This window comes from Danio rerio, chromosome 1 (genome assembly GCF_049306965.1).
Source record: "Danio rerio strain Tuebingen ecotype United States chromosome 1, GRCz12tu, whole genome shotgun sequence".
NCBI lineage: Eukaryota > Metazoa > Chordata > Actinopteri > Cypriniformes > Danionidae > Danio > Danio rerio.
The window spans coordinates 28,554,797-28,570,897 of record NC_133176.1 but is presented as its reverse complement, the minus strand read 5'-3'; the positions used below and the strand labels follow the sequence as shown (position 1 = coordinate 28,570,897).

General features: G+C 36.5%; 1 protein-coding gene across 11 annotated transcripts in view; it reads left to right on the top strand.

The window, feature by feature from the left end:
• Positions 1-16,101, top strand: part of cntln (centlein, centrosomal protein) — a 188,491-nt gene that overhangs the window by 82,473 nt on the left and 89,917 nt on the right. For all 11 annotated transcript variants that reach the window (XM_073951811.1, XM_068221311.2, XM_073951805.1 and 8 more), the window contains one exon: positions 9,142-9,237. In XM_073951811.1, coding sequence (XP_073807912.1) covers positions 9,142-9,237 — 96 coding nt within the window. The remainder of the gene's footprint in view (positions 1-9,141; positions 9,238-16,101) is intronic.

The following is a 16,101-nucleotide window of genomic DNA, read 5'->3' as shown; positions in this document are numbered from 1 at the left end:
ACTCTGACAGAATCAGCGGAGCGGGGAGAAAGAGCACTCCCCGCTCCGCTGATTCTTTCCGTACACAGCGCGCTTGTCACTCAATGCGCGTTGTCGCGCGCGTTCTGATCAGCTGTGTTGTCGCGCGCGTACTCAAGAGCGGTGTTATCGCGCGCCTACTGAAGGGCGGGACCGAGGGTGTGTCGCGTCGCGGGGGCACTTTTGATCATTTTGGAAGGGCACTTTCTATGCAAGACTAAAAAGGGCATGTGCTCTGCACAGGTTGAGCCCTATGTGTGCACGTGCCTGCCCTGCATATAGGTAGATACAGACTGGTACAGACTGATGTGACTGAGTGGGGTGGGGGTGTTTTATTTATACATACATACGCCTTTTTTTAGGTGAGGGAATGGAAGTTTTGAGTGAGATCCCCCACTTTTTTCCCTAGGACTTCAATAAGTCAAAAGTACAGGTCGAGACTTAATGATGATCATCTTCAAGCCATACTGAGGGTCTCAACTGCTTCCGCTCTAAAGCCAAATGTGGTTCAGATTTGTGAGAAGAAGCGCTGTCAAGTCTCTGGCAGCAAGAAGTAGGCAAAAGATGCCATGTTCAGAAGGACTGTTCATAATCTTCACTCAATGTTCTATTAATGTTCAGGACACTTCATGTTCAGAAGAAATAATTAAAACTGTTAATAATGACATGAGGACTTTTTTTTGTGAAATCCCTTATGCGGCCCAGCCTCACCCAGACTTTGCCTCCTGCGGCCCCCAGGTAAATTGAGTTTGAGACCCCTGCTGTAGACAGTAATTTCTTAGCACATTCATATTCGGAAGAGTGCCATTGTTTTAAATGATTAAACAGGTTTGTGGTGTTGCCTTTTTTTGATGGCATGAGTCGTTTGAACAAACATAAAAACAAATGCACATAACTAAGTCGAATAAACTTTTTATTCGATAAGAAAAGACTATAAACTATGATGGAAACACTTTAGCATCAAAAAGTCATGCTATTTTGTTACAAAAGATCATGTGATGATAAAAATGTGTGGAAATAGATAAACTAGCAGGCCGAGCACAATATAAAACATTTAAAATGTTGTTTTAGTCATTCCAAAATGCTTTAACCATTTCAGTTTGAATGTTATTATATTATTAATGACTTCCAGAATCAAGAGCGTCTGTGCTCTGCGTCTCACGCCTTCAAACGCCACCGCGGGTTCACTGCGTGTCAGGATTGCCGTTCTAAGGCTCTAGTAATTTATTAAAATTGGAAAAGATTCGCGCAGCTTCTCCTACCGCACCAAATTCTGTTTTTTACTGTTGATATTTAATCAGAAAGTCACAATTTTGTTCTCTTTGACTCATTGGATGGAAATGCTGCTTTATTCGCACATCTTTTTTGTGATAAGTCAGTTTTCCACATACTGTAAAGTTAATTCGCATTTTTGGATGGAAACATCTACAGCTAATGTCTGTAACTGTGACCTCCAAGTGTAACTGATACTGTATGGCTGTAAACGAATACTATGTGATGCGGCATCCAGAAGTGCAGGCTGCAAAATGCCTGCGCAGTTTTCGACATAAATATAAACATAGTGCATAAACATTATCGAGCACTATCGAACTGTCATTATCATTTAATGGAAAAATATATATACCAGAATAATTACTGTTATTGAATTATCCCCCAGCTCTAAAATATTATATTGCAATAGGTTTCACATCAAAAAAGAATTAACACAGTTATAATGATTAGATGTCTGCAGGATCTTAAAAAAGTATTAAAAGTTGATAAATCAATTATAAGAAAATTAAGGCCCTTAAAAGGTATTAAAAAGTCTTAATCACGTTTTTACGAGGTTTTAAATTTTGTTCAAATGTTGTTCAAAGTGTTTGACTCCTAGAAAAAGCATAAATAGACAGCAAATAAAGCAAAACAGATGGCATATGGGAAAATGTAAGTTTGCATGCTCCTGGTTGAAAAAAAGAAAAGTTTAAACAGTGGCTAAAGCCTGTCGCTGAAAACAACCGTGTAATTTATTCTTTCAATATTTGTTTCATCTGCGTTTATCTGAGTTTTGTTGCATTGTTGTGCTCCATTGATTTATATAACTACAATTGTTTATTAATTACTGTTTATTCAGTTAAAGGTTTGATACTGATTAGAACTTGAAGTGACGATATGGTCTTAACATATTCTGAGAAGGTCTTAAAAAGGTATCAAAGTTACCTCTAGGATTCCTGCATATACCCTGTTGGACCTACATTGACCTTGCTATGAATTCTGTTTTATTATCATGTATTTGAAAAAAAAACTACTTAAGAATAAAGTGTTACTTTAATGTATACATGAACTTTGTAACATGCCACAGTTTCTTCAAATTGAGAGAAATATACTGTAATTCTTTTTTTTTTTAGTAACAAGAACTGTTTAGAAAAGTATAAATATGTCTTGGCAATTAAAAAAAAAAAACTATACTTGCACATTTAGGATGAAATAGCAGGACATTTTACACACACACACACACACACACACACACACACACACACACACACACACACACACACACACACACACACACACACACACACACACACACACACACACACACACACACACACACACACACACAAAAAGAAATTACAGAGGACTTTTAGGCACTGTCTCCCACCCTTCCTCTAATCTCTGTGAAATGCAACACAGGCTTTGGCTCTTAGGAAGAGGGGTACAGAAGTACTTCATCCTGAAAAGGCCAAGGTGACTGTTTATATCGGCGGAATAGAGAGGAAGAAAAAAGTGGGGTAAAGATTGAGAGAAAAGGTTTTGATTCCCTCCTTTGAGTCTTTGGTTTTAACCTAAACCCCTAGAAGCAGCGAAATGTCATGACAATTTCCCCAACCCCCTTAACATTTTCCCCTTTCTTTTTCACAAGCCTTTTAAACGTATATAATGGAAGCGTATGTTGAATATCCACATGGGATGCAAGTGTTGACCTTGTCAGCTGCTCTCTTTGGGTTAATTAAAGAAAACAGCAGTGCAATGTGATCCCGTGTGAAAGGAGTGTGAATTTACCCACCTCAACTGTGTGTGTGTTAGATTGTTACAGAGGCACAAAAGAGAATGAGTCTCTGATAATCTCTTTCCTCATTTTGATTAGGAAAAGAAAATGTGTGCTTTTTTCCCGAAGAGCTTTTGTTTTGTTAAGCTCATAACAGGAACATTCGTATTCCGACAGTGCCATTAACTCCTGTGGGAGTTAAGTTAGTCATGTTTACCTACTCAACAAACTTGCTTGTAATAGTTATACACAAACGAGTAGAATGCTCATCCAAAAATTGCTTGGCGAGCTGCTAGCCTAAGCCTAAAGAATCCTTTCTGATGGTCAGGCATGCATCAGTTAGCAGTATTACACATGTATTAGCACAAGCGAGTGTGAGCCCCAGCAGGAATCGCGCCGTTTGACTGTAGACTAACATCTCATTAGAATGCTGCAGCCTGGTGCAACCCACGACGTCACTCACCATTAACTCCACCACTATTAGCAAAACATAAAAAAACATATCCCCTCTTTCTCCAGAAGGGATTTTCAAGTGTGTAAATCAGACCGGGTGCATTGGGATGCGTAAATAAAATTAAAACTTATTAAAACATCCACACACTGATCAAAGTTGCACTCGTAAACAGATTCGCTGAATCAAAGAAATTAGCCGCTGCGTTTTCGGAAAAAGTTCCCGCAGTTTGCTCGCCTACTGTATAATGAAGCGAGATGGAGGTGAAGTATGCTTGAGGGGAATGGAGACGTCTTTCTCTAAGGTCTATTTCATGAGCACGTCCTTCAGGAGGCCATTCAGAGCTTTAATATGGAATTTCACAATGGATTAAGACGAAAGATCTCCGGGCTGCTGCTTGTTAAGCTGTTAGCTGAGGAGTGGCTTCTCAGGGTGAATGTTTTCACATGATGTAGGGCTGCTCCCACAGAAGCCCAAGGCACTCTGCCATACTGTAGGTTCAAGGACGTTATGAGAAGAAAGTGTCTGTGGAATAGGGTTTAAATAGTATTTGTGTTCTAGAGCTGTTCTGCTTTGTAATATTGACTCAAAGGTAGTAGTGTGCAAACTGAGAGGGACCTTTTGCCGTTCTTTTTTTTTTCAATACAGTATAAATACATAGAAAACGGATAGTGTTCATTTTGAAGTAGCAATTTGTGTCGACACAAAGACTATATTCCCACACTTATTTTTATTTATTTATTTTTTAAATATTTGACAATGTGAACAACCCCACTGATCAATAAATATGACATTTTGATATTGGATTAGACTGTTTGAGTTTAGTTTATCAGATTTAGGGCTGCACAATATCAGCATCTATATTGCAATGTGCGCAACTGCAAGAGTCACATTGCATGATGTGCAGTGTTGAGCCTGAGTTATATTTGACAAACAGACATGGTTCAGAACACATGAAATTTTTGGTGTCACTATAAAGTTGAACCATAATAGGGTGAAAGTTTATCATGTGCATGCATTTTTATTTATACATTAAAGACTGTACAAGTTTTTGTCTTAAACATTTGCGACAGCTGTGTGCAAATTTTCTATTGTAGAAAATGTTTCTATTTTTGCGCTATTGCTGCAAAACAAAACCATAAACTGCTATGACAATTATCTCCTCTGGTACAGATTATGTGCTTTATTTAGTGTTAAATGCTACAGATGTGACTTTGAACACCATTTTATGTAACATTTATTGCCATACTACTGAAAGCAGCAACAGAGAGTTCCCCTCAGATCATAAAAATAAAATAACTAGCATTCATTCATTCATTTATTCATTTTCTTTTTGGCTTAGTCCCTCTGTCAAACTGGGGTCGCCACAATGGAATGAACCGCTAACTCACCCAGCATATGTTTTACACAGTGGATGCCCTTCCAGCCGCAACCCATCACTGGAAAACAGCCATACACACTCATACACTACTGTCAATTTTAGCCTACCCAATTTACCTGTACCACATGTCTTTGGACTTGAGGGAGAAACTGGAGCACCCGGAGAAAACCCACGCGAACACAGGGAGAAAATGCAAACTCCACACAGAAATGCCAACTGACCCAGCTGAGGCTCGAACCAGCGACCTAGCTGTGCTACCCACTACCCAAAACAGTTTAAAAATGAAAGTCAGTGACTCAGCCTGTGTTCTTTTAATATTGGTAAATAGGTAAAATATGTATAATTAGATTATAACCCTCACCAGTTCGTCAGGAGTGCAGTGGCTGATTATTAAGTGAATGGCTGGTATTTAAATGCTTCTGCCGCGTGTTGCGTCTCGTCTGGTGCAGACAGCCAAATTGCTTGTTGCTGGAATTTTGACTCATTTGTTTGTTGTTAGAACATGGTGTTAGACTCCACAGAAAAAAAAGTATTACCATAAAGTACCATAAAGTGTTGTTTATTTCACTTAATCTTTGACCTATTGTATTTATCTATGCTTGTAATTTATTTATTGCATCGTATGCAGATGTGCTGCCTACAAACTTGTCCCGATAAATCTAAAATTATGATTTTTTTTTTTTTTTTTTACTAGACTATTAAAGACATTTGGGTAAATTGTATTCATATCACAATATATATGGCAGAAAAATTCTAATATTATGCAGCCCCTGTCAGTTATATGTGTTATGTTTTTATGATATAATTGATGCACTGATCCAGTTGATTTAATGATATTAGTAATAAACAACAACATTGTTTCATATTACATAAACCCACCTCTATTGCAAATTGAGATAATGGGAAATAGTTCTATTTGTAACCCTTACCTAGCGAGTAAGCTTATGAAATCTTGCTGCATACCCATACAATGCAAATCTTTTGAGCACTTAAAGCATGCTTATTCCTGCTTATTAAAAATGTGAGTTATGTTAATCTCGGTTACAGTTGCAGAATTGAGATATAATATTTATATTGCAAATGTCAAGGTTTTCATTCTGAAATTTGATTTCATGCTTTATTAAGCACACAAAAGAAACTATTAGCCTTTCTGTGGTTATGCAATCAGTCTTTCCCATTCATAAGCTTTACCTCGGCAGCTTGCCCTGCTGAATTGCTACCTGCCCTGTATAAAAAGAAATAATTCAAATTCCACCTTGCAAATTTCTGTATTATCTGACCTCAGTTGGATGACTTGTGTAATTGTAGAGATGCACTGATTGACTGGCCAGAAAGCTAAATAGTTTATTTATTTCTTCTTTTTAATCTGACCAATCTCTGTTCTGTACTTGCAAACTAACCACATTGCAATACTATTATGGATCAACTTTATATTACAAGACCAAATCAGAAAAAGCTGGGACAGTATGGAAAACACAAATAAAAAAGAAAGTAGTGATTTCTAAATTTACTTTGACTAGTATTTTATTGCAGACAATACAACAACACATTATTTAATGTGTTCCTCATGATTCTTAATAAATAAACATGTAAAACCAAAGATTTTGGATCTTACACCACATTTAAAAAAGTCAAAACAGTAAAGCATTTACCACTTTGTATTGTGGTCTTTCTTTTTTACAACAATTAAGAGATGTTTAGGGACAGAACACACCAAGTGATGAAGTATTTCAGGTTTAACTTTGTCCCTTCCTTCCTGCAAACAAGTCTGAAGGTTGGCTACAGTACAAGGTCTTTGTTGTCTAATTTTTTTTATCTAACATGTGAATTTTTATCCCCAAAAATATCTGATTCATCTGAACACAGTTAATGTTTCCACTGTGCGAAAGTCCATTTTAAATGTCTCCGAGCTCAGAAAAGTTGAATGCGCTTTTGGACATTGTTAACATACGGCTTCCTTTTGGCACAGTACAGTATTAACTGGCATTTGTGAATGTAACTACGTATTATGGTACTTGACAAAGCTTTGCCAAAGTAGTCCTGAGCCCATGTGGTGATATCACTTATAGATGAATGATGATTCTTGATGCAGCGCCACCTGAGGGATCGGAGAGCATGGTTGTCTAGCTTTGGCTTGTGCCCTTGTCTTTTATGCACTGAAATTGCTCCAGATTCCATTAATCTTTTATGTTATGCACCATTGAAATATCAAAATGTCTTCCTATCTCCTTTGAGGAACATTGTTTTTAAAGATTTTAATACTTTTTTTTCACGTACTTGATGGCAAACTGGTAATCCTCTTCGCTCCCAAAGGACTACATATTTCTTGGATGCTGCTTTTGTACCAAATCATAACTGCAATCACCTGTTGACATCACTTGTCACATCATTATTTAGCCAGTTTACCTAAATACTTGCCCTAAATTTCTCTTGTCCCAACTTTTTTTGAAATGTGTTGCAGGTCTGAATGACAGGAAAGGATCTATATTTACAAATGAAATGAAGCTGACCAGACAAAACATGATATATTTTTTGATCATATTGTCTGCAATGAAATGCAAGCAAAAGTAAATTTGAAAATCACTATTTTTTATTATTATTATTATTATTATTATTATTATTATTATTATTAGCCTTTTCCATGTTGTCCCAACATTTTCTGATTTAGGGTTGGAGATGGCCTCATCTACTATGTGCTTCCATCAATAAAAAAATAAATACAATATACTTACTGTGTTTATAATATATTGCATAACACTTTCAGTGTTCTTGAGGTGGAATCTTGTAGGTTTACAGGTATGTTAAGATGTAAGGGATGGTCAACAGTTTAAATACAAATTTAATTCCATAAATTAATTACAGATGTAATTATATAAAGGTTTTTTAATCAATCATAAGTATTATGTAAAAACATGCATTTAGACAATACATTATACGCCTCATATAAAGAGGGAGCAAATTTATACTACGACATCAGTAAATGAAATGTTAACAGACTGGCAGCACAGGAGCCACATGTCTAAAAAATATATAAATATGTATGTAATTTTTATTATCTCTGTATAATTCCTATTTAATATCAGCATAGTTGCTTTTGGAACTGACCAAGGAAATGGAAGGTGTTATTCTTGATGTTCTGAGTTCATCTAATTTCCATCTTTGTGGGGATCATGAGCACTTACAGTGCAGATGTTGATTCTTAAGTCACTGCAGATTTTTGTGTTTTGGTGTTCTTGACATAAAATCAATCTACATAATTAAAAAATATATATACTCTGCAAAAATGTAACATTGATATCTTTAATGTTATCTGAGTTAGGCCAAGTCAAAGATTTGCTTCATTTCAGACTAAAATCATCTCTTTCAGACAATCCAATTTAAAGAAATGCTTATTTTAAAAACGGCAACATATCTAAACCATTCTAAGTGCCATATACCAAATCAAAGCTGAGATTCTCATATTTTTAAGGATATACTGTATGATGCATCTATGGAACAATTCTTTAAGTTTTGAAAGACGGGTCTAATTGTTATGATATAATAGTACAATTCCATCAAGATGTATATAAAATTTGTTGTTAAACAATCTGCTTTCTCTTCCTCATGCTAACAGCTGACCTGTGCTAAAGAGAATTCATCAAACTATAGCATCAATATTCTGTCTAACTGAACTATATTGAGGTATATTAATCATAAAAATGAATTTAAAACAAGCAGGTTACCTTGACAAATGCTTTAAAACTAAATAAATCATTCTAGAAATTTTAGTGATTTTGGCAGTAAAAGGTTTTATTAAATTATTTTGTTAGTCTGTGATCTCTAATGGTTGAAAATAAATATATTTTAACAAAATGATCCATACGAAAAATAATCAAAGAGACGATTAAAATCAGTGTTATGTAGCAAACCTCCAATGTTTTTTTAGTTAGTTTTTTTTTTTGCTCAAAACAATAAAATAGCAACTTTGATAAAATCGTTCATTTCAGTGTTTCATTTTATAAATGTGTATATAGTTCTTAAATTCAAAACGTTGATCTATCTATAAATCTATTATTTACTGCAATAAACAGTAGTAGCATATTTTGTTGTCATTTTTTATGACTATAAAACGTTGACGCTCTATTTCTCTGAGCTAGATTATGCAAATTTAGCTAAGGTTTCACAGAGGGGGTCACACATGTGTGCAGAAAGAAAAGTTTCAAGTGCTGATATGTTTCTAGCTAGAAATTCTGCTATTTATATAAACTGTTTTCTTACCTTTTTCAGGGTGAAGCACAAAGTACAATTTCCACAGGACAGTGAGGGTTTATGGAAAGAACTGTTTTTCTATAAGGAGGAGAACAGGAAGCTACTCGCTGACAAGTAAGTGTCTGTCGTTTTGTCAGGTCCTGTAGAGCTGTCACAGCCATTATTAGCACCCAGCAGGATTTAGCTGCAAATTCACATTGTAGACTGTGGGAAATAATAACCATTATCAAACATTACTTGGGGGAAACAGCTTTCAAGGATTTTTGTTATACAACATTTGGCTGACTACATATAAATCTAAAGCTAGCTTGTTTTTCCATTGTCCAAGACATATGTTCTGACTGTCGCACATACTATAGTAGGTTGACTATGAAATAAATGGGAATGAAGTGATGTCAATTTTTTCTAAGCAACTTCCTTGCAAACAACTCGGACTTATACACTGAATACAAATGCAACTCTAGACATTTATAGCAGCTAAACACACTGACATTCCTGTCTTGAGGTTCGTTCCCTGGAGATTTTTGGGGGGTACATTCAGTGACAGTCAGTGCGCGCGTGTGTGTTAATTACTGCTGATCTCGTCTGCTGGAGGTGTCGCGCTTCATTAGGCCGCCTTGGCCCTTTCCTTGCCAGGCCTCATTTGGCCCATCCTTTGCTGAGGGGTCTAACCCTGCCAGCCAGTGCGGCCTGGCCCTCCCCTGCTTGATCTCTACCCCCGGCTCCCTCGTACAGGAGGGCTCACTCTTTTCACGCCCCCACCTTGCCTGCTGCCTGTCCTCCTAATCCCAGCTGAGCTCATTATGATGTAGCCTGGCTGCCTCCCTCTCTCTCTTTGAGCCTGAGCTGTCCAAGCTAATTACAGGCTAGCAGCCAACACTCCCCGTTAAGGGCCTTCTGCCGCCGCGCTCGCACTAACGCGCTGCTTGGAAGTGACCTGCGAGGAGCACGAGGGAGCTGCTCTCTTTCCAGCCACGCAGCACCTGTCCTTCGGGGTTAGCCGTGATCCCTGTCATGCCCGTTCCAGCGAGCACTGAGTAAACTTAGGCCAGGCTAACTCGTGCTTTCAGGAGGAGGAAGAAAGAAAAAAGAAAAGAAGTACAATGTTGGGGCGGAAGGGGAGCTCTGTCTTTGATCTCCACTTGCCCGAGACGAGCATTACTGACTGTGTGATTGTGGAAGCACGAGTCCCCGTTTCTTCCTGACGTCCGTTTACACTTAACCTTGCTTTATTTATTGTTTGCGCTCAGAGGAATGTGCAAGGTGTAATTAGGCCGCTCTTGTTTATCAAGCTGTTATGTGGGACAGCGAGCTAAATTACTGTTGATGGCCAACAATTAAGAATGGGCTGTGGCAACGGGTCTGTAACTGGCAGAAGATGGCAGGTTGCCGTTTTACTGACCGTATTAGGATGATTGTGCTTGTGAAGGTTGAGCTCATAAGCGTCGCAATGATCTGCTAATGGTTAATTACCTTATTGCGGCCTGTAGTTTCAGGCTGTCTTAATTGCCGGCCGAGACTGTTGCTGGATACTTAGAGAGCAGCGGTGGGCCGACTCTGACTCCTTTCGCCCCACTCCTTTCCTTCAAGCGCTTTTCACAGTCAGAAGATCTTTTTCAGTCCATTCTGTACCCTTTCGAGCGGATACAGAGTTCAAATGGAGATATCTTTTTTCATAATGGTCAGTGACACGATCAAGAAAAGGAAAATCTTTTTAAATTTAGTTGCAATCATATATGACGAGTTCTTAACCATTCTATTAGTGTACATGTTGCTTTTAAATTAATTAATTTTGAAAAAATAAAAGAGTTAATGCTGTTGATTATTTAGTATTGATTTCTTTATTGATCATTTAAGTAATATCAATTTGCATTACATGAAATTAATCAGTAGATAAGTTTAAAACCACTTAAATGTCATTTAATTCTTTTAAAATATCAGTTTTATTTATTGTTTTTTTTGCACTATTCATTCAGAAAAAGCACACCTATCTACCCATCTATCTGTATGTCTGTCCGACCGTCCGTCTATCTATCTATCTATCTATCTATCTATCTATCTATCTATCTATCTATCTATCTATCTATCTATCTATCTATCTATCTATCTATCTATCTATCTATCTATCTATCTATCTATCTATCTATCTATCTATCTATCTATTATAACACACATACAGTACACACACACATTGCTAGACAAATAATAATTACATTTACACATGAGGTGTTTTTGTTTGCTCTGTATATTTTTGTGTGCATTTAGATTATCATTTAGATTTTTTGCCTCAGGGACATAAGTGCTGAGTGCTAATAGCAAATTAAAATCAGCAGGGAAACAGCACGACCCATAAATGCCTGTGTTTAATAACAGAGGAACTCCGACCCACACCCATTGTCAGGAAGAGGTCTGGATAGCTCTCAGGAGGGAACATTCAATTTCAATTGAGCAATTCAGTCAATTGCTGGGGCAACTAAGCTGAGTGTTGGAACCTTTGAGATTAAAATATCTTGTTTTGTAGCGAGACATGGTTGAATTTGCTTCGGTATCATTTGCAGTCTGCCCATTTGTAATCTCCCCCCCCCTCCTTGGTGTTTTTTTTTTCATCTTCGCTTTCTTCCTCATTATGCATCTGCCTCTGCTCGGGATGTCCGCAGTTGTTAATTGTTGCTTAGGGTTTATGGGTAAAAAGAGCCAGGAATTATTTAGGCCTCATAAACAGAATAAACAGCCCTTAGACAGTGATAGCTACACTCAAACGACATCAAAGTATAAATTACCCAGCCATTAAGCTGGAAAAAAGCCTTTGAGATGATTTACGCTGCTCGCCCTCCACTGAGTGTGACCATTACAGACATGATCCTCGACTTTGACTTTAATGAAGTTTAATAAAGTTTACCCTTCTTGTGCCGCTGTTTTTTGCTTTTCATCTTGATTGCTATAAGGTATTAGGAGTAATGAGTGTCTTTTTGCCCTGGGTCCCAGACAGAGAGACAGAAATGGAAGAACATATAAAGTCAGAATGCTTGATGTCTGTTTTGAAGACTAGCACAACTTTTGCCCCCTTCATTAATTATTTGTTTGATTAATGATGCCCTAAAATATGCAGCTTGCCATGATTGAATTTTTTTCTTTTCTTTTCTTTTTTTTTTTGCTGCTGCTTTTAGCTCACTTTTAGAATAGGAAGCTTAAAGGCGCTAGATATTATTGAAACATCTGTTTTCTCGCATCTGTATGTAAACGTTTAAATTGGGATGTCTGATATTTTCCACAAATGCACATTTGTGGTGGCAGTACCACACTCAAAAATTATATTTGATGGCAATAAGCATTTCCTAATTAATGCGTGCTGTCCTTTGCTTGTTGTGTTACTGTGGATGTGAGCCTACTCCCTCAAAGGGCAAATATTTGCTGCAAAAAACGCTTTAGGCTGATCGAAATAATGCTAAATATGCCAGACAGTAATGCATGGGGTGTCAGTGACCTCTAGTACAGTGCTTTTCAAACTTTTTTCATGCTAAGGGCCCCCAAATTTAATGATCTCCTTGCGAGGGACCATCCATCCATCTATTTTCCAAACTGCTTGTCCTATGTAGGGTCGTGGGGATGCTGGAGCCTATCCCAGCTTCTTGGTAACACCCTGGATGGATGGCCGGTCCATCGCAAGGTTAACACACACACACTCACACATTCACACGTTCACACACACACCAACACCTACGGGCAATTTATGGTCTCCGTTTCACCTATGCAGCATGTCTTTGGATAGTGGGGGAAACCACTCTCATGAGGGACTGTTTTCCTAAAATATACATAAAGGATGATACGTATTTATGTATAAAGACTCCTTTTTAAAAAATTGTTTATCAAAAATAAATTATGTATCAATGTAGTTATTGTGCTGAAACCAAATCAAATTTTGTTTTATTACTTTGTGGTACAAACCATTTGAGCGTTATTGCATGTCAAACACAGTAATTTCAATTCATGTTTATTGTTTTTTATAAATACTATTACAATCAGTGCCTCAGACTGAAAATGTAAAGGTGAGGCAAATAAATAGCATACATAAACAAGCAACAACAAACACAACCATAAATTGTTACTAATAATTGATGTAACATGTTCACAAAATTAACAAAAAAGGTTTTGTTATAAAAGTTGTGTTTTAAAAGCATTTAAATATTTTACTGAAAATTATTTGGCTTTGATTCGCTATACAAAAAGACTGACATGCATATGTCACAAATATAAACATAGGTGTTAATCTCTTTAACCCATCGTTGGTGAGGTTTATGTGCAGCAATAATAATCAAAGAAAGTACTTAAAAGTAATTGCATTATGAGCAGACCTCTTCACTCAAGTGCATTGGAGTGAAGAGATGCACTAGAATACATTGTTTCAATAAGTTCAATTCTTCTCTGATATCTATAGTAGGTATGTGGCTAAGGTAAGTGCAAAAATTCTTTAAAACGGCTTTAGATGCTCATCTATAACCCCAGAAATGACCCTTGTAAGCTCAGGTTTGACCACATTTTAAACAGTGGTGAATATTTATGAGCTCTGCTCTGACACTCTGCTTTTTGTCAGTGCCTGCGCTCTCTCTCACACACACACACATATGCACACGCAGCATGTAAAATTAGCACTTGCTAAGTAATCACAGTTCATTTGTCAACAATATTTTAACAAATTGAGTATTTGCCTTGTAAGATTGTTTCAACTGAAGTGGTAGAGGAGTTTATCTTAGCTAGAAGGAGTGAGTGAGATTACTTTAAGCCATCAGATTAATAAAAGGTTGTTGTTGTAAAATGATCAGCCAATCAAATGCAGCCTGGGGCTTTCATAAGAATAATCCTGTGTACAGCGTAACAGTCTGTATTTGTTTGGGTAAACTTTATTCATAACCTTTTTCACTAGGATTTTACAAACATGGAATTTACATGAGAATTAGAAAAATATGTTTTGAATAAGGTCGTAAAACGTGAAGGTACAACATTTTGAATGTGTCCTGCGTGGACTGTACCAGGTCAGATATTTATTAAATTTTGTCTTGAATACATTTGTTTCCTGTTTTTGTTGATTTTTTTTTAAATTATTTATCTTTTTAAACACAAATTGCAGTCTTAAATAAAAAAGAAGAATCTATTTACTTAAAGCACGATGCAATACGATTACCAATAGTGACCTCACTGCATGGTTTTTAAAATGAATTTCTTTTTTTAACAGCATGAGTTGACACACATTAACAAGTGCCCTTTTAAAAACTTTCTTGTCAAATAAACCTCAATTGCAATTTTAAAACCAAGTTAAAAAAAAAAACAAACGATTTTTTGAGATGTCTTTGTCATGACAACTTGACATTACCAAGTCAACATAACTTGTCATAAATCTGTCATAAACATGATTGCCATTGCTCTATAATAATTGTCATGATTTTTGTAAGTGACATTAATATTTTTCTTTACCTCAACTACAGTGGTACAACTTAAATTTGTCATTGCAACGCCGTCAAATATTAGCGACGCTGTAATAGAATTATTTGACTATTGACACTTTTAATGGAAACATTAATGACAAATTAATTTTGTTCCACTAAAAAGTGATCTGGGAAATATTCATGGATTAAATTGTCATGACTTGACAGTTATAATGGCATAGTAATTATGTTTATGACAAGTGGTGTTTTCTTGGTAATGTTAAGAACAATGTCATATTTGAGTTTAAAATGACAACTGAGCTAAGGATAGTTGTCATAAGCATGTATAAATCTCATTCATAATCATGATGTGTTATGTCATGGGTTTAAAGGTGTCATGAGAGAATTATGGTCACCCCTTCAAGTAAAGTGTTACCCAATAAACTTCAGTATTCAAAATGAGTCTGGCAGTACGTTAAACAGTAAACTTTGCTATTTATGAATTACTTTGCATCACAAAAAGAACAAAAAAAATCAAACGGTAAGGCCACTTAAATAAGGTCACTGTGTAGGGCAAGCAAGTTACTGACAATTAGTCTTTTTGCTGTTTAATATTCACAGACACTATCACTCCACCACTGGGAAGGCAGAGTGCAAGCAGTGCTTGTTCACCCAAAAGAAGCTTTCACAGGCGCATTGGCTTTAACCCAATATCTTAACCAAATTTCATACGATACAAGAACATTTCACTGAGCTCATACCAGAGTGCTGGTTTTCTAGTTTTGTCAATAATTAGAATTTGATACAATGATTCAGCATTAGTGTAATAGCCTATAAGTAAAAAAACAAATATACTGTGTGCAATTTAATGTCGAACTTTAACATCATGCTAGTCATGCTCTAATGAAATGATAAATGACACAAGCACAGCCTTTTTGCTATGTTTAATTTCATTTTCATCAAATAAAAACGTGACCTTTTACCTACATAATGTTGTGCTTTCTGTAACAGTGACGTGAGCATCGTGCTTGACCGCACAAAAAGCTTCCAGTATGTGTGAAAGTGGCAGCCATTGTTAAGGAGTGAAGGTGCTGCTTGACTGCTTGTCTGCTGCTGCCTGAACTAGAAACCAGAGTGAAAATGTTGTTACTGTGAAGCAAACAATGGACCACAGTGCTATTGCACCTGTAAAAAGAGTTTGCAGTTAACGTAGAGACTGCTTTCTGTGTGTTCAAAATATGTATTATGATGCATTTAAAGGGACTTTTAAAGATTCATTTAAAGGGGTCTTTAAAATAATAAACTCTTCATATTCGAACAATTGTCTAGCGATCATTCAAACGGACATTTGACTTAAATATGGCTATTTCTATAAAAAAAAAGTTACTGTATGTTTCAGCAGGGTAGCAGGATCGAATTTTAAGACATTAGATTCATAAACATGCACAGGCACTTTTCTTTATACAAAATTTAACTTTAATGACTAATCTAACAGAAACTAACACCTAACACAAACACACATTCATACAAGTGTAGAGAAGAGTAAAGATAGTAAAAT